The sequence below is a fragment of the Streptopelia decaocto genome, assembly GCF_964273445.1.
Source record: "Streptopelia decaocto genome assembly, chromosome: 1".
NCBI lineage: Eukaryota > Metazoa > Chordata > Aves > Columbiformes > Columbidae > Streptopelia > Streptopelia decaocto.
In genome coordinates, this window is record NC_138663.1 from 59,231,106 (window position 1) to 59,253,156 (window position 22,051).

General features: G+C 37.8%; 1 protein-coding gene across 1 annotated transcript in view; it reads right to left on the reverse strand.

The window, feature by feature from the left end:
- The window catches only part of POLR3B (RNA polymerase III subunit B), an 81,835-nt gene that overhangs the window by 25,095 nt on the left and 34,689 nt on the right, over positions 1 to 22,051 (reverse strand). Inside the window, exons 15-23 of the mRNA XM_082064814.1 lie at positions 21,312 to 21,474; positions 19,452 to 19,605; positions 17,397 to 17,471; positions 16,538 to 16,636; positions 12,869 to 12,996; positions 5,603 to 5,812; positions 3,716 to 3,874; positions 2,166 to 2,283; positions 58 to 200 (exon numbers count right to left, since the gene is read on the reverse strand). Coding sequence (XP_081920940.1) covers positions 58 to 200; positions 2,166 to 2,283; positions 3,716 to 3,874; positions 5,603 to 5,812; positions 12,869 to 12,996; positions 16,538 to 16,636; positions 17,397 to 17,471; positions 19,452 to 19,605; positions 21,312 to 21,474 — 1,249 coding nt within the window. The remainder of the gene's footprint in view (positions 1 to 57; positions 201 to 2,165; positions 2,284 to 3,715; positions 3,875 to 5,602; positions 5,813 to 12,868; positions 12,997 to 16,537; positions 16,637 to 17,396; positions 17,472 to 19,451; positions 19,606 to 21,311; positions 21,475 to 22,051) is intronic.

Sequence of the window (22,051 nt, forward strand, 5' to 3'; positions counted from 1 at the left end):
ATGTATGTATAGTAGGCATATCCAACGTGCATTATTTTTACTAAACATGTAGCTTACCTTTCTGTCCATGACGACTGCTAAATTTATCTCCAATTTCTGGACGTCTAGTTTGCCTCAACAACATTTTGATCAAGAAAGCATCCTCTGCATTTGATGAAATCATCACTTTTTCAATATAAGAATCAGTTGCACCTTTGTAGCTAGTACAAGAAGACAAAATGTGAGTTTTACATCTATAAACCAAACACAAGTTACAAATATCTGTGTATTGGTAAGCTTCTGGCTAAACTGTAGTCTTCATGGAACCTATATATGGGAGGCAAATGGAGCAAAGATTATACATATAAAGTTCCAGAGCATAGTATGTTTCTGGAAAATAAAAGCTTAAGAGATAGAATAGAAACAAAGGGACAATTAAGCTGAACTTGTAAAGAACAAGGTATATTTTTTCTAGTCATGTGGGTTCTTCTTTGACAGGAAAAAGCTCCCTAGTATATTGCAAATTTCTAGATCTTCAGTTAAAAAAACAAAAGCCAAACAGAGTTATAGTTGAAGAAGGGAGTTTAAGGAATATACCGTGATAATTTAAGAGCAAAATTAAGGTATAACATCCTGACTGAAGCGATGCACTAGGTGCAGGTGTGGAAATGAACCAAGGGTAAAACACAGTATAAGGTATGGAAAGAGATGAACTCCTGAGTACGACATGCAGAGATTTTGGAAGGAGATGAATAAAAAAGAAAAAAGGAAAAAGAATTTTAAAAGGTAGGTATGACAGAGCAGGAAGGAAAATGAAACTATTCCTGTATCAGGTTTTTTCTACCTATTTTAGAATGAGTAGAGCAGACTTTAATATCTTATTTAGGAGATTATTTTGTCTCATTGTTTATGTAGCCGAGATGGTCAAAATATGACACCTAAACTCGGAACCCTGGATCCATGTCTTTAAGTGGCAAGATTACATCTTTCCTTTTGATAATTACAATGTTGCCTCACTTCCTTATTAATATCTTGTAGGAGTAAACCTAGATCTTTCTATTGGTTTTGAAACACACAGAAGTGCAGCAAAGCTAATTCTGCCCTTTGGATCTGGGCATCAATTTCTTGCCTTGCTCTCTGCTAATTTGTCAAACTGTCAGGGCTATTCCTGACAAAACAGTGAAAATGCCCTTCCCTTCCCTTCTTCACATTTAACACAAAATTTTCATGTCACACCTCAGAAGCCCTCTCCCATTCTTTTAAGACAGGATAGAAAAAATATTGACTGTCCCTTCCCATTCACTGGGGCCTTGGTAGACGACATCTCATGGGAGTGGCTGGAATGAGCAGACTGTCAGCCTCTGAGACAGAAGGGCTTCTACCTCCTGGCCTCCTGGTATTTATATGCTTACAAATATCTCAAGGGTGGGTGTCAAGAGGACGGGACCAGACTCTTTTCAGTGGTGCGCAACAATAGGATGTGGGGCAACGGGCACAGACTGAAGAACAAGAGGTTCTTTCTGAATCTGAGGAGAAACTTCTTTGAGGGTGCCAGAGTACTGGAACAGGCTGCCCGGAGAGGTTGAAGAGTCTCCTTCTCTGGAGACATTCAAAATCCACCTGGACACATCCCTGTGAGATCTGCTCTGGTGAACCTGCTTTAGCAGGTGGGTTGGACTAGATGGTCCCCAGAGGTCCCTTCCAACTCCAACCATTCTGTGAAAGGGAAGCCTGAGCACCAGTCAGCATGGGTCATTTTCCATGGCAGCCAGTATGGAGATGTGCCCCCTCACTAAGCACACGTGTTCTCTGCCCTCCCACTCATCCTGCTTTTCTCCTGTTTCTCCATCACTTCATCCATGACCAACTCCTCTCCCCTCTACCAATGTCTTAGTTCTCTCCTCGGTCTCTCCTGGGAACCTGCTCAGCGATTCCTCTCTATACACACACCTTCAGGAGTGGTCCTCCCTCTCTTTATAATTCCAGCCTTTCAGGTTTCAGAATCTAATTTATTAGTGATTAAGTGGCTTGGCACTTCTGAAAATAACCTGGGCTCTGAAAAGTCCTGTGAAAAACCAAGACCTAGAGAACTAAGTCTAATTTGCAGAGGGAAGTTTATTGACTTTTCTACCAGATACCTTTCCTCCATGTACCTTCCCCAATTATAAAGTTATGATGCAACATACGTTACTGGCACATCTTTGTACTGTGGCTGCTGAGGCACATTACTTCCTTCTAGAGGCGTCTGGGTAACAGTTGGCATAGATTTGTTCACAAGGACTTGCTTATTTTCTACTTTTTCACCTACAGAGAACAAGAAAAAAAGAAGCACCATGAAAACCATATCTGGCTACCTATGTTAAAAATACATTTTAAGCCTTAAAAAAAGGTAAGATGGAAGACAAACTGTGAGGAATATGTCCAGGAAGTATGCCGTGTTATTTTATTAAATATTGCATGGTAAGGGAATTATTAAACTAACTTTTTTTGGGGGGGTAAACCAAAACAGAACAGCTTGGATGCTGAGTGGGCTATGAGAATAGCTATTCAATATACCCTGGATCTAAGGAATACACAAAAGCATCTGAAGTTATCTGCCCTAAGTATGGAGAAAATTAACAAGCCACAGTGTGACTAACAAATTTTAGAAATTCACAACTAGATTCAGGACATTGCATCATTTCCACAATGAGGTAAGCAAGACTACCTTCAGCTCTCCTTGCAATTACTTTTTCCTATTGCTTCTGGTCTCAAGCATCAGCTATTTTTCCTCTCCATTCCTTTATCCTGCCCTTCACATGGATAGCCAGATCAGCAGCCCCAATGATGCTAATACTGATGAGGTACTTGACTCCCACCTCCTCCACAAAATTACATGGAACTTCATCCTATATCTCTTTTCTGTCCACATGAACTACTTCAAACAGGTTTTTACCTACACGTTGAGACCAGCCTCAGTCAGGAGTCCACCCCAGTCATATCTGTTCTCATAATTCACAACATTCTTGCCTGTTTTTTTTTTTAAATTAACTTTGAAAGCTCCATTGTGATGTGTTAAAGAGCAAAAGTGACCCAATTGTGTTGCTATAATGGAATTAAGCTTAGTGCCTTTTATAGCACCTTTCTTATTAGATCTCTGCAGATCTATTAAGCTGTTTCCTAATTAGACAGTATGAGAGGATTTTTTCTCAAATTTATTTCCATGGGCAAGTCCTGTCCTCATAACCAAATGTAGTTGTATTTATTTCCTTACCTCTCCCCAAACATATTTCTAAAGTGTTAAAAACACAAGGTTTTACTTCCTCAAACAACTGCATGAAGCATGCTAGGATGTTTTGATATATGAAATCAAAATCATAAGGAATCTATCCTTAAAAAGTAATACTGACAGAACTTATGAGAGACAAACAGTAAAAATCTACAGTATTAAAAGTCTGCCAGTTTGGAGATACAAGAAGAATACAAGTTCGAATGCTTCAATAGATTCACACTGTTAAAGACACTCTTCTATTTAAACATAAAGCTCCATTTTCTCATACACCAAAAAAAACCCCAAAGACTCATACTGCACTGCTTTCAGAAACTAACATTTTTAAATTTTCCATTACAATACTGTCACCTTCAAGAAAAAAAAGACAGTAAGTTTAAAACAAGCTGCACAAGAAATATTAACAGAACATTAACTTCTACCTCAGATGATGAACACGCTGTGACTGAAACATGTAGTTTGACATACCTGGAGAGCAGATGCCATCAGCATCTAAAATTTCATGGCGCCAGATTGGTTTCCGGGTAGCTGCATCCAACATTGGACCCATAACTTTATCAAATGTCTGATTTGTGTAACGCTTCAGTGTACACTTGGCATTCTTATATACAAGACATCTTCCAAAACCTAAAATGTAACAGAAACTCATCTGCTTAGGAGTTCAAAGATTCTTTATAATATATTATCAGAATAAAACAAGAATGCTGATCTACCTCCTGAGCTACGTAGTGTAAAAATGTTTTTATTAGTTAGATTATTCATTGTCATTTCTCTTACCTTTGGTGTTCCACAGGGAGACATAACGTAGGAGGAGAGACTGTAACAGGACAAGAACAGCACCTCTTCCTTTTGGGAGTTCTAAGAAACCTGAACTTCTATTCATGGTTGTGGATGACACAAGGCAGCTTACCAGGAAAGCGCCGATTGAGTGTTTCATATAATTACCACATTAGTCACTTTTTTTCCCAGCTGAAAGAATTCTGAATTACACATACTGTTATCAAACAGGTTTGTTTGGGGTTTTAGATGAGAAAAGTGGCATCTCTGGAACTTCTCTCCAAGTACAGCAACTAGCCACAATACTGAACGCTTTCATGACACTTAGAATTACAGACAACCAAGGACAAGGCTTTCTAATAATCCAATGTTATTTTAGTTCATTTGAAAGATTGTTGCAGCCACGTACAGTACATCTGTGTCTTTAGATTACGTCAAGTAAGTCCTGACAAGCACCACAGCTCTCCCTGTAAATGTTACCAGTCTACCAGAAAACATTCAGTTTTAAATTACGCCTGTTGTTGTTTTAGAAGAGGAGGCATAAATTAAATGCAGCAGACATTAATGCCAAAGATACATGTCTAGGAATACTATTATTGCTGCCTAGCAACTAGAAGGAAGGGAGTGTGTGTGGGGGAATAAAGTCACGGAAGAATCTGATTTTGGCCACCCGAAACTAAAACCAATTTGATCACACTGCACTGTCTTCTCTCTAGGGAATTTATTTAGGAGAGAGAGCGAAGAGTTTTTATGCAACTCTCTTCCAACCTCCAGCAGCATTAACATAAAGCTCTGAAGAATTGTGGAAGGAATGAGGCAGGCCAGACGGGCACAAACACAGGTTTCACTTATTACCTTCTATCTGGTGCCTAAGTACTTTTACTTAAAATACACTGTACAGGTTTGTTTGTTTGTTTGTTTTGTTAGGGGTGTTTTTGGTTTTGTTTTTGTTTTTTTTTTAAGGAAGTGGGTCATTAGTTTATCTCTGAATAAACATTATTTTGCTTTAGACAATACTAGAATTTTCCCTCAGAAAGCAGGCAATACTGCTATTGCTCCTTCAGAGAATCAAGTTCACAATGGCACAAACTGCCACACGGTCCATCCCTTTCCCAAATACATTCCAAAGTTTAATTTCAACTATTGCTTTTGTTACTGCTGAAAATAACAAGGCCCATCTGTTAGTAATGAACAATGGTTCAGGTAAGCATCTAAAAATCAAGCCCCACAGAACAGATAATCTAATACCTTACATCTTTCATAAAAAGTAAGTACTTTCAAAAAGGGACCATTCAGCCTTTTTTATTTGAGGCCAAAAGTTACCCACTTTTTTCTTATAAAATCCTTACTTCAAAGTTGATTCACATGTTGGCAACTTCACCACACTATTGCAAGCACGGAATTACAATAACTATTCATGCAGAAAACAAACAAAAGCACTCAAAGCAGTTTTGGAATTTGATTTCTTAATCAGACATCTACTGTTCATAACTGCAATAAAAGTTACTATAGGATGACACCACGAGAGAAGAAGTTTATTAAAACCCGAAGAACTGGGAAAGAATTGATGGTTCTTACCTCTGTCCAAAGAGGCCTTATTTAGGACAAGAGCATCTTCAATATCATAGCCGCTGTAGCTCATCACAGCGACTGTGGCATTCTGTCCAGCAGGCAGTTTCTCAAAATCTATCAGCTCAATTGTTTTTGTTTTTACCATTGGCTTTTGTGGATAGGCTAGAAGATACATAAGAGTATCTATCCTGTTTCTTTGATTGTATCCAATAGTACCTGCGTGTAAAAGAAAAGCAGAAGTGTGTGAACATTAGTGAGTTTCCTAGAAATGTTTTGGCTAAAAACTTAACAAAATGCAAATTAATAAACCCACAAACTGAGGAAATTAATATAATAATAGAAATTAATAAAAGAAGGGGAAAAATAATAAGAGATCAAACCAAAACAACTTTACATTATTATATGTGAATAAAGATGTAAGTGGCTTCTTAATTTAAGCTTCCAGAAAGAATTATGTTTTCTTAAACAGGGAAAACCTAAGCATCAAGACAAAAAGAACAACAACAAAAGAAATCGAAGTCAGGTCCTATATGACTGAATGCAAATAAGATTTCTGGTTTTTAATCACTACACCAAATAACAGTGTAAATAAGAAGTTTGCTTTTATTTTTCTAATAGCCATAAGTTGTTGGTTTTTTTTTTTGGAGGGCTGAACTTATGTTCCATAGACCTGATCCAAAATTTCATGAGAATCAATAGAAAGACTCCCATTGAGTTCAAGAGGAACTGTGGCTCAAGCTCTGTGTCTTCCACACCATATTCCCTTCCTTTTTCTAGGCAATAATTAGTTCAACAGCAGCCTGTGTTAGAATGTCACAAAGCATGAACAAAGCTTACAGTTAGCAGCAGCCAAGACTGATTTACTTTCTGAAATTAGAGACGTCATTGCTAGAAAGACTACAGTAGAAGTTCACTCACAATATATTTGTCTTTTACATGAAATTAATTTTAAATTTATGGTTCAGAATTCAACCCTTTGTATAGACCTCCCAGCTTGAGACTGAAATTTTTGGCCCTGTCCCATCAGACTGCCAAAGTGTCTTCTGAAATCTGAGGGAAAAAATAATTAACACCCAGCAGGGAAACATAAACTGTTGTGTAGCAGAACAAAAGTTAAGGCAATCGTATGTTATTAGAGTTTGCTGTAGCAGGACTACGCTATGTCTCTAAGCAATTACAAAATTACAGTCCGAGAAGTTAAAGTTCTAAAGTTTTAAGTACTACACATTCTGTAATACTTGTACTTAGGAGGTAAGTCTTTCAAAACCTTTCCATTTTCTCCTGCAATTTCAGAGGCTGGCTGCTCTCAAGGAAAGGTCAAAGCAGTCAGTGTATAATGAAGACTTGACATAGGCAGAATACAGTACAGCAGAACACCAATCTGCTCTTAAGGGAGGCCAGCTTCAAGTTTTGTGCGTATCTACTTGCAATTTCCAAATGCCTGCATTTAAAGAAAATGTCTAGAAAAATCAAACCAGGCAGCATCATGGGCTGTTCCAAAGACCTACCCTGTCCTTGGCATTAAGCTCCCTCTCCTAAATCACCGCAGGCCTACCCTTCCCAAGGACAAGAGCAGGGAACTCGACAGATACTGTCTGAAAATAAACTGTTTTAACCGCCTCTTGCACGCCTCGACGTTCCTTGGTTCTAGAAAGTGGCTTTGAAGTCACAGGCACAGCATTTTCAAACAGTGAGGAAGATCTTGTAGAGTTGACCGGCTCTACTTGTCTCTTGCTTTTAAGCAGTGGCTTTTGTCTTCTTGGAGAAGGTGATTAATTATCCCTGAGCAGTAAGAAGCAAGCTGGTAGGGCCTGGATTCATCAACACTGAAGACCCTTCCAGTTGCCCCTGCAGGCCCCACCACCTGAAGGCCCTATTCTGATATTCCCTTAGCCTAAGTATTAGACATTGTTTTCATTGTACTTTGATAAACAAACTGGTTTTCTCACTGTTCAGCTAGGGAAATCTACTTCCAAATTTAAAACTTCAGAGATTTAGGTCATTTTTTCCCTCTGCACCTAGAAAAAATAATCTGTGTGCTTTCGGGATAGGTTGTCTGCTGTAGAGCTCATCCTAAGAGTTTTATGGAGAGGTACATTTTCCTGTTGTTGAGGGAAATTGTCTCCTGAGTATGCCATCCCAACTTTCACTTTTGAAATGCTTGCAATTTTTTCCTCTTCTGAGACACTTATGTGCTATATCTGCTATGGATCACTGGTCAGGGATGCTAAGATGGAATGAAGTCTGGAGCACCTGATCATTGCTAAACTTGTCCTTTATGCCCCAGTAACAATCTGTGGAAATCCCCTATATAACAAGGATTACAGATGACAATTTTATATATTTCAGGTAATGCGAATTATTTCTCTCCCAGACGCTTCACATATTTCAAAGTCGATATTTTTATCAGAGGTTCAGATAAGCCTAAGGGAACTGTAACTGTTTATATCAGACCAGGAGCCATGAGCTACTGATATTACTGAGATTTTGAGCCTCAATAATAAACTGCATTCAGGCAGTTCTTCAGAAATTGAATGCTGTGTGTTCTAAAATGGAAAATTTATACATATATATCAATGAGAGATATCCTAGCAGGCAAGAAACTGGCTAGAGAATCATCAAAGACCACAAGTGAAATAAATTAGCCAAAAATCATGGTGTACTTCAGCAATATTTGTCCTAATTGCTATCATTTAAAGGTTATACAAATAATGCCTTCTCCAGACGTGTCTAACAAACCACAATCTTAAACAACACTGTGCTTATTTAAAATTAAGAAGCAGCTCTCTTCTTCTGAGGACTGGTGTGTTGGGATGAGACCTCTGTGTGGGCATTGAAATGAAGGAAGCCACTAGCTTTATTTCTGTTTTCTCTCTGAAAGAACAGAGCCCTTGTTTGCTTCAGCCAAACAGCCAAGCAAAAGTAAAGTATAATTAAACTTTGCCATAACAAACCCCGTGCACAATGACCCACATTTATAATTACCCCAACAGCAAGAACCAATTTTTTTCATTGGTAATTAGCCTTGTTTAAAGCAAAACACACAGGGCTGACCTAGATACAACAAAGATCATTTTCTTGCTTTTTCTCAGTCCTTGGTACATTATGAATGCACGTGTGCATTCTCTCCTTTTTTCCATTTCCTGATAAGTTCTTCTTTTTTTCTTTTAAAGTATCATTTGATCATTCTTTGTTGTGAAGTAATCTCTATAAAAACGCCATCTCTTGATATTTAGCATGAACGGTATATTATTCTGATGCAGAAAGTTTTGAGAACTCACCAAAACAAATAGCCAACTAAAATAAGGATTTATCCAATTCTTTGGTGTATTATTTACAGCAACATTTAACTGTACAACCAAAATTAACAAAGATATAGAAATCAATCTATTTAAGATACACAGCAAAAGAGCTATTATTGTGCATGCCAAGAAAATAATTTCTGTATTGATTTTGCCACGGATTTTCTACTCTTCCGTCTTTTTAAACGAGCACAAACCAATAAGAGAAAGGAGTACAATTTTTAAATTCTGTACTGAACCTTGCGGAGGGGCCTCCCACTCAGCTCAGAGAGATTTTCACAGTACACATATTAAGCAATCTGGATGTTCAGCACTTGAAATATTCTTTTCACCGTAGACAGATTAAAAACTGAGTTTAAAAGATTATAGGTAAACTGGGGGAAGGTGCCTGCCTCATTTTTGTGTCAGCACCTCTGTGCCTGCTACCAGGGAGAGAAAAGCTGGCAAAAAGACACACTGTCACAGAGCACAAATCCTGCTCCTCAAAGGGCAGTGGCAGAACCAAGCCATGGCCACAGAGCACCCAGGTCCAGCTGTGATGAGCAGCAACAGCTGGTTTTGCTTTGACATTCGTTTTGATCCTCTGCCAACAGGCTGGCCGTACAAAATTTGGGAGCACTTTAGCTCTCAGCCTACCATCAAGCCTTTCAGGACTGCCAAAACACAACCACCCCCAGCACTTGGTTCACAGAACCACAGAATGTTAGGGATTGGAAGGGACCTCAAAAGATCATGTAGCCCAATCCCCCTGCCAGAGCAGGAACACCTAGATGAGGTTACACCTAGATGAGGTTGCTTGAGCCACAATGCATCTTCTCAACTCAATTTTAACACATTCATGTGGTTATAGCACAAGGCAAAGCAGCAAACCAAGGGCTTTGCCATTGCACAGAAGCAAAGCAGAACGCACACAATACAGTAAGAGGGTTCTTTTGTAATATTCTTTGATATTTGTGTTGCTTCAACACAGAACTCTGCAAGAAAGCTCTCGCCCACCTACCACCCTCCTCTCGAATACTTTCCACTCTTTCACAGGTTAAAGTTAACACCCAAACCTCTTTTCCTAACTCAAGACTTGCGTTACGACATTTGGGTTGGGAGGACTGCAGAGCACAGCTGGGCTGTGGGAGCGCACAGCTTGCTTTGTGTACCCGCACCGCCGCTTCCACAGATGCGCGTGTGCAGTATGGTGCATTACTGGCAGGAAAATGTCTATGTTTTCATTTCTTACACTAGGCTTTTATACAACGCTTCACAGCTGCAGAGGTATCGTGTAAAACAGACGGATTCTCTATGTCTTAATGGAATTGAAAAGCTCAATTGAAAATTATTTCTCTAATTGTAGGAGCCTTTGATCCTCTTAAACATTATTTAGTAACACATGGAATGCAAACAGTACAGACGCTTGTATTTTAATCTTAAATACTTCTCAGATTTTAAGATACAACTGTTAACTTTGCACTGAAATGTCAATGTTCAGCTGAGGTCCTTGCAGCTGCTGTTGTATTTGCTACCTACCCATAACTTCCCCTCAGTCTTACAGTTCAACCTGCAACATACAGTAAATTATCTATGCCAAAATAGAGGGATTTCATTTCAATTTAATTTCACTGAAATCCAGTTTGCTCACTAAGTGCAGCCCTAGTTGTCCAGCAAGATAACTCATTCTGTCCATGAAAAGGGGGTATTTTTCTGGATGTTTCATGTTATCCTATGGAAATATTGACATTTTAATACCTAACGCTTGTCAGAGATATTGGATTGCAGACCCCATTGCAAGCTCTGATGTTCATCCTCCATTTACTTGTGCTTTCACACTTTTCCCTAGCTTGACGTTGCTTAAAAAAGGGCACAGACTGTCCAAAGATGCTGGCATAGCTCTGTGACTTGTTCAGAGGGGGTCAGTGTTGAGAAGTGCAAGTCTCCCCCTTTCCAGGCTAAACCCTTGGGGCTCTCTCTGTGCTCCCAGGGGTTTTGACAGGCAAGGGAGTGACACAGTGGACTTGGACATGAGACTTTCCACATGACACTGTTGGACCAGGAGCTGCTCTGCAATTTCAGGACAGGAAAGAAAACAAGAAGGGTCGATGGTTACTTAAAGGTGAGGGTTTGAAACACTACATCACTTCCTAAGTACAAACAGAAAAAAATATGTGTGATGTTTCAGGAATATTCTCCAGGTGTCATTTGATCAAAAAGTGTAGAGAAAAATCTTTTCTGCTCCTACATCTTGCCACTTATGGTGGCTTTTTTTTTTAAGCAGTTATTAGAAAAAGCTTCAGGTGTTTGCAGATACTTCAGGCAGAGCAAAATATAGCTTGGGTCATGTGCCAACTTTTAAAATGTACTTTTATCTAGCTGCTTATTCTTTGAGTCAGGTGTTTTGTCATAACAAACCGAAACAAAAGCTTTTTTTTATTGCTTGAGATATTCAATGGCTTTTGTGTTCCTAGCGTCAGCAGGAACGTCAGAGGATTGTATCCAAGGAGCTAAATGTGCAAGACCTAGGGTCAAAGCAGCTGAATACACCAACCTCAGAAAACACAGACAATGAATTGCAAATGACACTCAAAACAAAACGGGAAAAAAACCTTCACACAGAAAACTACAAAAGAACTCCACAGATACTGAATTGGCTTTCTGTACACACTGATCCTGCTTAACTGTGTGTGGTAACTAACCAAACCTTCTGAGACTAATAGTCATAAAATAGAGACTCGGGGGTGGGGGAAAGATAATGGCATGGGGGAGAACTGTAAGGAAAAAGATTGCATTGCTCCTCTTTTTTTTTTTTTCCTTTTTTTTAAATATAAATTTAAAGGGAGGACATGCATCTGTTGCCATTTTCTTCTATTCTGATGTGCTGAACACAACAGCTCAGCACAGGGCAGTTACTTTGATATTAATTCCGCTGGAGAAGCCTCATAAAAGGAGCAGTGTCTCAGTTTTGAACACACAGCACAAAACAAATGGTTTAGTAAACCCAACAGAAGTGTTAGTTTTTTCAGGACACAGAGCTGTTCTACTGTAGCTTTCAACTTGCGAGCAAGCCATCAATACAAGGACATAAAACTGGCATGTACGGCACAAGTCTGAATACGGTTGTCTGAATTGATGTACCACTCGTCGGGTTCTTCTCGGGACTCACTCTGTCTTGATCACGGGCCATATGACTTGGATGCTTTAATGCTCATTTAGCTGTGTACTAAAGGAAGGATTAAAACTTACCTAGTGTCAATCATCCACAACTGCAAATTTACGAAATGCTTGCTTTTTAATGACTGGCTATCACACTTATAAAAAGAATTATTAAGTGATCAGGAAATTAATTTTGTTTCAGTCGTTTTGCTGAGAAGCCATTCTTTGCCATCTTCATTCGAAACAGAAAAAGCCAAAAATTTAAACTACTACTGCAGGAAGTGTTCAAGTAACTAAGCACTATGTTTCGCGTTTTGATTCCTCTTATTCTCTAATGTCAGTGTAACTATTTATTTACTTTTAGGGCAACTACTCGACTATTGAGAGAAATTCTCCTCTCTCTGTGCTCTGTGAAAGCACTTTTTAACTCTTTTTGTCTGGAAACCCACAGCACATCACAGCATAAAGAGGAAAAAAAGCCCACTCTGCCAATCCTGCAGCTACGCTGAAAACTTGAAGTCATGACGATTATAAAAGAAAAAAACCCAACAAAACAACAACAGTGCCCTGTTTCTCCAATTTTTCCTTTAAGTATTAAGACCTGCAGATACAGTCCCCATTAAGTAAAACTGACAGGTAATTTTTTCATTTTAATTTTTACAACTTTTAGAGGTAAATTCTTTATTTCCCTAAGCTAAAGAATTGCTCTTTTCCTCTTCCTAGCAAAGCCTTTATGTGAACTACGAAAGAAAGAATTTATCTCTTTTCTCACTTTTGCTACATGGCTTCAAAAACTACATAACACTCCAAAAGGGTATTAAAAGAGTCTTACCCATTGCTTGCTTCCCCATGGCACACTGATAAGTGTTTCTTGGGGACTGGTTGTGGTGAGGATACGGAATCAGCCCAGCACAGACACCAAGAAGCGTGAAAGGCTCAATCTCCAAATGCGTTGTGTCTCTTAAAAGAAAGAGTACCAATTATAGCATCCTTGTGAACAAACACCTTAACTAGAACTTATTTAATTTAGTAGTATCTCATAATACTTCAATTCAATTCTGTTCAGGAAAATGTAAGTCAGCAGGACATCAAAATATGCATTCACTATGGGATTTTTTTTTTAACTTTCTTTTGGCTTTAAGCGTTTCCACATGAAAAGAAATGAAGGAAAAATAAATGAGGGTTTATGAATTTCCATCATGGAGAAAAAGCCTCCAGATAACGACAACCTGAGGGAGCTCAGTAGGACAATAAAACATCAGTTTACATAGTAAGACCCAAAATGCCTTAAGGAATGTCTTCTCATGTAATGAGAGTCCTCTGCATCAAATTACCAGTCTCAGAGATCTAGAAATCCACTGGGGAGGTGGAGAAAGGAAGAACAAGACAAATCAGGTATTGAAAAAAAGAAAAGTGTAGTTTTAGTTTTCCATGGTCAGTTATGTAATGTCAGTTAGAGGGAAAACATCTGTGTCCAAACCATATCCAGTGCCGTGGGTGATACAGCATAATAAAACACCATTTGAGAAGCTCTGCAAATATTCTGGAAGTGATTGTGTTGTTAAAAGGAAGTATGATAAGAAATAAAGAGAGAGAGAGAAGGAGTAAAGATTGAGAGATAACAAAATTCGTTCTACCTGGCACGAGCTTCAGAGGAGAAAGTCCATACTCAGTAAAGACAATTAAATCATAGCGTGCATTGGGAGGCAAGCGGAGTGACTAATAAGTAAGGATGGAGAGTACAATAAAGCTTGGCTGAAGCAGATCTGCTTTTAAAATCAAGATCAGTAACTAGGAAATGGAGAACTTTGAAATAGAGACAATTATAACTAAACCTATCCAAAGCTATCTTTCACAAAGTGCTGGAGTTATTACGCAGAGCTTGGGTTTAGACATACATTGCTTCTCCCACACACCTAAACCCACTGCATTCTGAAAACCCCATCTTTAACGTAGGACTTCTCTTGGAAGTCTTTTGGAAGATTTTTTTAAAATCAGTTAAACAAATTACTTGATTACTGAAAGTTAAGACTTTGCAAAGGAAATGACTGGAAAAATCTTTATTATGGCAACACTTAAAAGACAGCAAAGTATCACAAGCTCAAAAAGGCTGAGGAATTACCCACAGGTACATACAGACTGAAGACAAGGAGCAGCAGAAACTTACATAAACAATGGGTGTACTGCTGGAAAAACTGAAATCTGAAAACTGAAAAAAAATCTGGAAACCCTGAGGGGCAAGACTAGTGAAATTATCTATCAGTCCCAGAAATCTTTATGAATCATAAATATGCTTGAGCAACCTAAAAATCACCCGCTAGCCAGGACAGTCACTATTTTCCCCACTCAATAAAAAGGAACTATGTTAATTGAGGCCTGCCTGAAGGAAACATGAATGGTAGATTCCCAGTTGCAGTCAAGTAATTGCAAAATGGTCCCAAGAGCCAGTAGCAAATTTAAAGCACAGACTGCTCCCCCATTCTGCAGAACTTCACAGAACTCCTGGCACTCCTCAAACAATAAAACAAGAGACTTAGGATTTACTCACAGTGAAGTTAGCTAATTTCTTCAGAAGGCATTAGTGCATCGAACTACATATACATTTTCAGACAGGGAATTCAACACAACTATTTTTCCATTTAGGTCAATCCTATTTCAACCAAAGATGATGAAATATATGCAGATGCTAGTGTCTTATGAAGTATTCCACAGTGCTAATGAGAGATCTTAAAACTTTACAGAGCAGTTCAACTTCTGCAAGTCAAAATGCCACTGCCAGAAATGGACCCAAGAAAGGAAGACAACCTCATGAGTTTGGAAATCAGAGTTACAAATGGGTAAGGAAGAAACTGAATGCATTAAATAGAGTCAAATCCTCCCAAGAATAAACCCCTAATTGGATTGGAAAGGTAAAGAGAGGATACTGTAGCTAAAAGAAGCCTACATTACAAAAGCAGGAATGTTAATGGATACTTCACAATAGTGGATTGTATCCCTTGTATTACCAGAACAAGTTGTACCAACATGGTCACACCATTTAAAATGCAAGATGATCAGCTGCGGGAAGGGGGCACACAAATCAACTATTCAGGATGTGGGGAATATAATTACTAAGCACAAGGAGCAATATGCTCATACGGCGCAAGCTCAGATACTTGAAGACACTATGTGCTACAAGCACCAAAGCTAAACTCAAAACAAGTTGATGGACAACACAAGAAGCTCCCCAACTTTTTGGCAATTGTCATGGAATGATTTCCTTGCACTAGTCCACTGGAAGTTCACTGTCTCCTCCTATTTTTGACTAAACAGTTGATTTCATGTGATATGCTCTCATTAATCTTTCTAGCTGAGTCAGGTGTCCTGTAACTTAAAGTTTTCAGCTCTGGTGCTTCATGGAAGTTATTCAATTTTGGCACAAATGACAGCAATCGTGTGTGCTTTTCTTTGCTCATGTATACAGAAGCCAGCCAAGAGCATGCAAGAGTAATTTCTTAAAGTGGTAAGTTTTCAAAAGCCTGGGCAGGAGCAATACAATTCAATTAGCAGAGTTAATGCAAAAGGTTAAAGATAACTGAAGGTCTCCACTGAAATCAATTATGTATTCCTATTGGCTTCCATGAGTACCTGACCAGGATAGAAGGCTTAGAAAATGCATTTTCTGCATAAATCAAACATTTCATGGCGATAACTTCTAACATCTTATACACAGCCTTCGGTTGACAGGATATTGTCAGAGAAACATTAGAAAAAAAGTATAAAGATAGGACAACTTAAAAATTTAAAAGAATCCTTCCATTAATGTGGACTCTTTAATCACAGTCACAAGACACAAGGGAAAAAAAAAAGCACCAAGTCCTTCCTGTATGTGAAAAACGCTATGAATCTGGAAACCTTTCTAAATGAAAATCACGTACCAGGAATGAGTTTAACATACGTGGTAAAGAATACACAGAATGATACAAACATTTTTATCAGAGCCTATTATACATCCAAAAGTCAAAAGGAAGGTCTCATTCCAGTACTTCAGACATTTAGTGTAAGCTGGTTGTCCAGGGCCCCTCTACGGCCATAAGAGAGAGATTTTTCCAAATGACAATCATGACATGCTAAGATCATCATTTAACATGTGGAAACATTTTACTTCTGGATTCCTATTGCATAAAACTACTTATGATGAACAGCCCAATGATCACAAAAAAAAAAAAAAAAGCCACATCCAGAGAAACAAAGGATATACCTTTAAGTATTTCATATTTTCGAGAGTTAGAAGCAGGAAGAGATCTCCCAAAACCTAAACCACATTTTGTAACTATTCCACGGATAATTTAGGATGTATGTAACCAGATTTCTTTACCTTTCATCTGGAGCTGTTTCAACCATCAGCAAGGGAGCAGTGTGTATATGTGAAAACAGTAACATTATTAATATGTTCGCATTTCAGAGAGTCACCTGATGAAAGTTTTTCCTCTAGCAGTGTTTAGTCTGAATGCATACTTACTTATTAATTGTATGTTCATACAGTGCAATGCTACAGTCATTTTCTTCATTCACATCCAAATATTCAACGAGGCCTTCATGCAAGAAGTCTTCAAAATTCCTACAGTTAAATTAAAAAATTACATCAGGAGTACTGTCTTGTCTTATATTTCTGCAAAAGTAGAACTACATAATACATACATTGATGGAATGTGGTTTGTAGAAGTTAAACTAGAGAAATACTGTGCTTTTTACACATTTAAAGAAAACTGAATTTTTAAAAATTAATCCCCTTGCCCATTCCTGCTTCACACAGTGTGACTGAGCAACGTTACTTATTTGAATACCTAAATTAAATCTTCCTGTACGTACTCATCACTAAAAATGTAGGCAAGTATAAGAGTAATCTAGTAAGCTTTTGTGACAGTTTTGCAAAATTTACTGAAAGCTAAATTTAAATGGGTTTGTGTGTGGCTTTTTTTTTTTTAAACATCCAAACTAAGAATTTGCAAGTAGTTTCAAAACTGATTCTGAATGTGACTGGTTTAGGGTGGTCAAGTTTTCCTTTGAAGTGTTTGGCTTTTCATTCAGGTGAAGGGCGATACTGCCTCAGGCCTTCCACTTAGAGAAAGAGGAGAAAGTGAGATATACTTATTCTGTATAATCACCCAATTTCACAGCAGGAACAAAACAAGAAGACCAGACTTAATTTGACTTAAAGAGAAAACCTTCAATACACCGATTATTAATTTATATATGAGGGTAGAGTTTTCCTCTACATAGCTAACCCCAAGATGGTGAAATACTGATTGCCCGCAGTATTTCCACACAGTATTTACAGACAGATGTGAAGATGAATATGGTCTTTTTGAATTGTATACCTGTATCCCTGAGCCAGTTCTTCCATATGCTTGTTCGTAACCGCAGGTTTTTGCTTCTTAACAATTATGTAGGGTCTACAATTAAAAAAAAAATAAAAATAAAAAGGATTATCATAGCAAATACTTAGGCAGGTAACTTGATTTACACTTACACTGAGAACCCTGCTCACACACAATCTATTTCATAAACCACTTTCAAAATGTGTGTGCCTTTAACTGAAATATCCTGAGCTGACAAATTGTCTATGAAGTGCCCAAAAAAGTGTACAAGAATAATTAAGATTTCGATTTTGAGAAGGAAGCCTTTTCTCCCTCCTCTAGATCTTTAACATTTTATGAGTTTCACCTACACGTTTTGTTGATGGCTTTAAAAGATTTAAGATTCCCCATTCTACCAAGCTAAGAACAGCATTAAGTTCTATGCATATCACAGGGACGTCATACAACACTGAGTGACCAGTTTGTGCTCAAGTGTCCACATGCAATAATGTACTTTGCTGTTACCTACATTATGTAAAATACAGGAATTTACTATGGGTGACCTACATGAATCCATAAATTTCAACAGCACAAGGATCTCTGAAGGCTTCCTGACCGCAAGAAAACACTAACACAAAGGATGGCATGCAAGAACGAAATGTCAAGGACTGTTGCTATTTGGACAAGTTGCTCTTATATAAAGAGCAGCAAACAGTTACAAGATACTTGTGGAGTCCAATCTGAAGTCTAAATAACTGTTTGAAGACTAATGAGCACTTTTAAATGGTTAATAGGGGTATCTGAACAATTGCAGGGTGGGAGGTGCCACAAAGCAAACTTGGTAAACCCCTGGAAATCCACATGGTTTCACTTCCCTTTATTTTACAAATCGGAAGTTTTGCTGCATCTCCAAACCTGCAGAATGGCCAATATTAGTCCTGACTGGAAAAGTGATTTCTCTGCCACTAAATATGCCCCTATTCTTGATGTCTTGATCAGGTATGATTAAATGATGGTTTGTATATCTACTGTTTCGGAGCCTCTAGCATGCCTCAAACTGCATTCAACGTGCTCCAAGATTCAACTGCCGAATAAGGTGGAATGCCAACTGTAGTTGTGACCGCTGCTTCTTTAAAGTGCACACAAAATATGCACATAGCTAGTCAATGCTAAAATATGCACATATTTACTAAATCATTCTGCCCCTCCCAATCTCTGCTTTGTTCAGCTTCTATGCCTTGTTCTTTAGGCTGATTACTTGGGCCTGCAGATGTTTTACTTGCAAATAGCCAGCACAGTGCTGCCGTAATCTGACTGGAGTCTCTAGACTTTACTATAAATCAACCTGACTTTCTGTCTCAAAATATTGTTATGTTCCACTCTGTCTCATTTTAGCCACCCAATTCTTTTTGCTTTCCTCCCTGACGTGACTGTTATTCAGGCCCTCCTTCTGTCTGATAAAGAGCACAAGCATCTGAAGGTGGAGACCTTCCTCCTAGGTTTACTGAATTCCCTACTTACTTAAGGGTAAGAAATGAAATAAATCAAAGCTGTGAGATTCTTGGTATTATAGCAAATAGGTATACACATCTGAGAAAGTTTTGCACCAGAATTAAAGGCCGTTGAAGACAAAGAGCAGCTTCTCATCCCAACATGTGCTATCACATCCACGGGATACCAGGCAAGTGGCCACTTGTTTCTTGCTTCACTGGAAGCAAAAAAACCCTTCAAGGACAGTGGACATTACCGCAGTTGCTGCTCAGGTTGATTTTAATCCTCCCTCACTTTTTAATTTTTTTTTTTTTATTTTTAAAGAAGACAGAAGAAACATTTTCTTTTTACTTTTGTTTACAAATAAAATGGATTTGTGCTTTTTTAAAATTGCTTGACTGTATAGTATGTTTCTCAGATCTGTCTGTTTTGAATGAGGGCTATTTAAAGGAAAAAGAGATGCTCAGGTCCTACTGAATTTGCTTAAATCCAAAGCTGTGAAAGTCTTAGCCCAACATATTTGCAGTGCATAAAACAAAGTTTATAGTAAGTTCACTAGTGGGATAACTCTGACAAGATGTTTACCTGCACAATCTCCCTCCATCAGAGGAAATGTAGACACATCTGTCAGAAAGATTTGTAGAGATAGAGACAAATTCATTGATATAACCCGCTCGACGCATTATCCGAAATGTGTTGACTAATTTCTGATGATCACGTATGACACCAAGGATGTTACCTATTCAGAAAGAGAACAAATTCATGGTGAGTTCTTTGCATTTCCAAAACTCTACTTACATATTCCAATCACATCTAGCATGCATAGAAGTACTTCCTACTTCTTGCAAGTAAGAGTTTTCATAAAATTTCCCTTTTCTGACATTAAAAAGAATGGGCTTCTATTTTTCTCTCAGTAAACATAAGAAAAAGTGCCAGATTTTCACAGATCATCTATCTGTCTGCCTCCAAATAGCTTCAGAAACCAAATGGTATGTTTCATTCAGCTTTCTTCAAACATGTGCCTGCTCAGGTGCAAACGACACTTCTGAAGGCTGCAATTTTACCTGTCCTGAAATGGATCCAAGGTTTCCAAGAACACACCAAGGAACTGTTCTGCTGCCTTGTCAGAAATTTTACAAAAGACCTGATATTTTTGAGAGATGTGATTGCTCACAACAGCACCAGAATTCCTCCCTTCAGGAACTTAGCTCAACGAGCTATTGCTATCTTAGCAGGGCACTTGAGCACATACTTAAGTTTTCTGATGCATGCTGAACAAACAAGAGAGTAAAATTCATTTAAACAGTCACCTGATGAAAGTCATCTTAATATATAAAATAAAAATAAGTACGGTGGCATTTTAAACACAACTTTAAAGAAGGAGACAAAGCATGATAGTTTGGGGAGTTTATAAGAAAATACAAAGGTCTTTATAACTTAAAGGATTTATACTTAACACATTTTCTGCCCTTTTACGTCACAAGTTTAAATCAAAATCAAGTCAGCCATCCACAAGCCTGACATTTTTTATGGATTAAACCCACAAACTAGTAGACTGGACAGGGAACTGTTTTGTGTCAGTACTAGATCACCTACGTTTGAGAATATAACTATCGTGTTCCATACCACAGACTGAGCTTGTGAAGGAAGAGTCCAATATTTCTGCTCTGCACTCCACTTTGGACCATAAAACGAGACAGAAAAGTGTGCATGTGGTTTCACTGAACCTCATCTTTAATGTACTGCTACAGAAAAGCAGAGGAAAGGAATGCAGTTTGGTCAAGTGTTGCTTTTATGTTACTGGGAAAAGGCAGGACTGAAGAACAACTGCTGTTTAATTCAAAGGTAAATGGAGAACTTATTCATGGTGACAGATATTAAATATTAGTCTCTGGAAGCGGATGCAGTTGACAAAAGGCTATTTTTAAATCACAGTTGTAGTTTTTAAAACGTCAGTGTTTTGAAATCTGATCTCACAGTACCTGTTGATTTAGAAACACTAAAAGATCAGTTGTAAAAGGAACATAAGCGTGCAGATGCAAAACACATTTGCAAATCATCCCTTTAACAAAGCAAAGAGGCCTGTTTTCCAAGGTCTAATTTTTTCTAATCATTCATAAAGCAAGTTGCCTTTACATGGTAGTTTTCAAGAGAACAGCATTGCTGAACTTTGCAAACAACTAACGTTTCCTTTCTGTTTTTAAATGCTCTTGCATGAATATATATAAAAATACATAAAGATCACAGCAAAATTAAATACTTTCTGTGAATGAAGCTCTGAATTTGTAAATTTAAGTTATCAAAATATTTACAAATTAATTTATTTACACATGGAACATGGCATCTGCGGTTGACTGTATTCAAAAATAGTTGGAGGATTTCCAAAGCCCAACTCTCCATCAGCAACAAATCAGAGTCAGACTGCTGAAAAGTTACAATACATACCATTAAGGAAAACAAGGAACACATTTGGATATGAAAGTTCTTCACCACAGAGCAAGTTGACATCTTCAACTCCAAGATTACTGGCTAATTTAATAATCGGGCCATCTTCCATATCTGTAGTGATGTGAGTCATGAGGGCAAGGTTTTTAACCAAACCACAAGCCTAAAATAAAAAAATACCTTTTATCCATTTTATTCCAAAGTGTTAATACTACACATATATTTTTCTTCCAAAACTGTACTTATAAACAATAAAAAAGTCTAAGTATGAAGTGAAAGAAATGAAACAAATTAATAACACTGAAAATTAGAAAGGAAAAAAGGAAGAATTTTCTATATCATGCTGAAATGTTTTAGCATTTACAAAATAGTAAAAAATATAAGTGATGAAGTTGTAATTCTTAAGTTACCCAACCATATATAACTCAGTATTTCCCTCTTCACCGTAACAGCTACTTGGAAATGCAAATTCAGACTATTTACCCGTTCGCCTGATATCCTACATGTTCTAACACAAACTTTAACATTTTAAAATGAAAAATACCCAGGTATCTTATATAGTGCAATTTTATTTCAGCTGCTTAATAAGACTAGCTCATATTGATTACATATTTATGCCAGAAAGGTCAAAGGTCCCCCAGCACTTTCTGTTCAAGAAAAAAAAAGTAAAACTAGAAAACTAGAAAAGCATCAATCATTTGGTTGCAATACCTGGATGATGTCTTTTAAGTAAAACATAC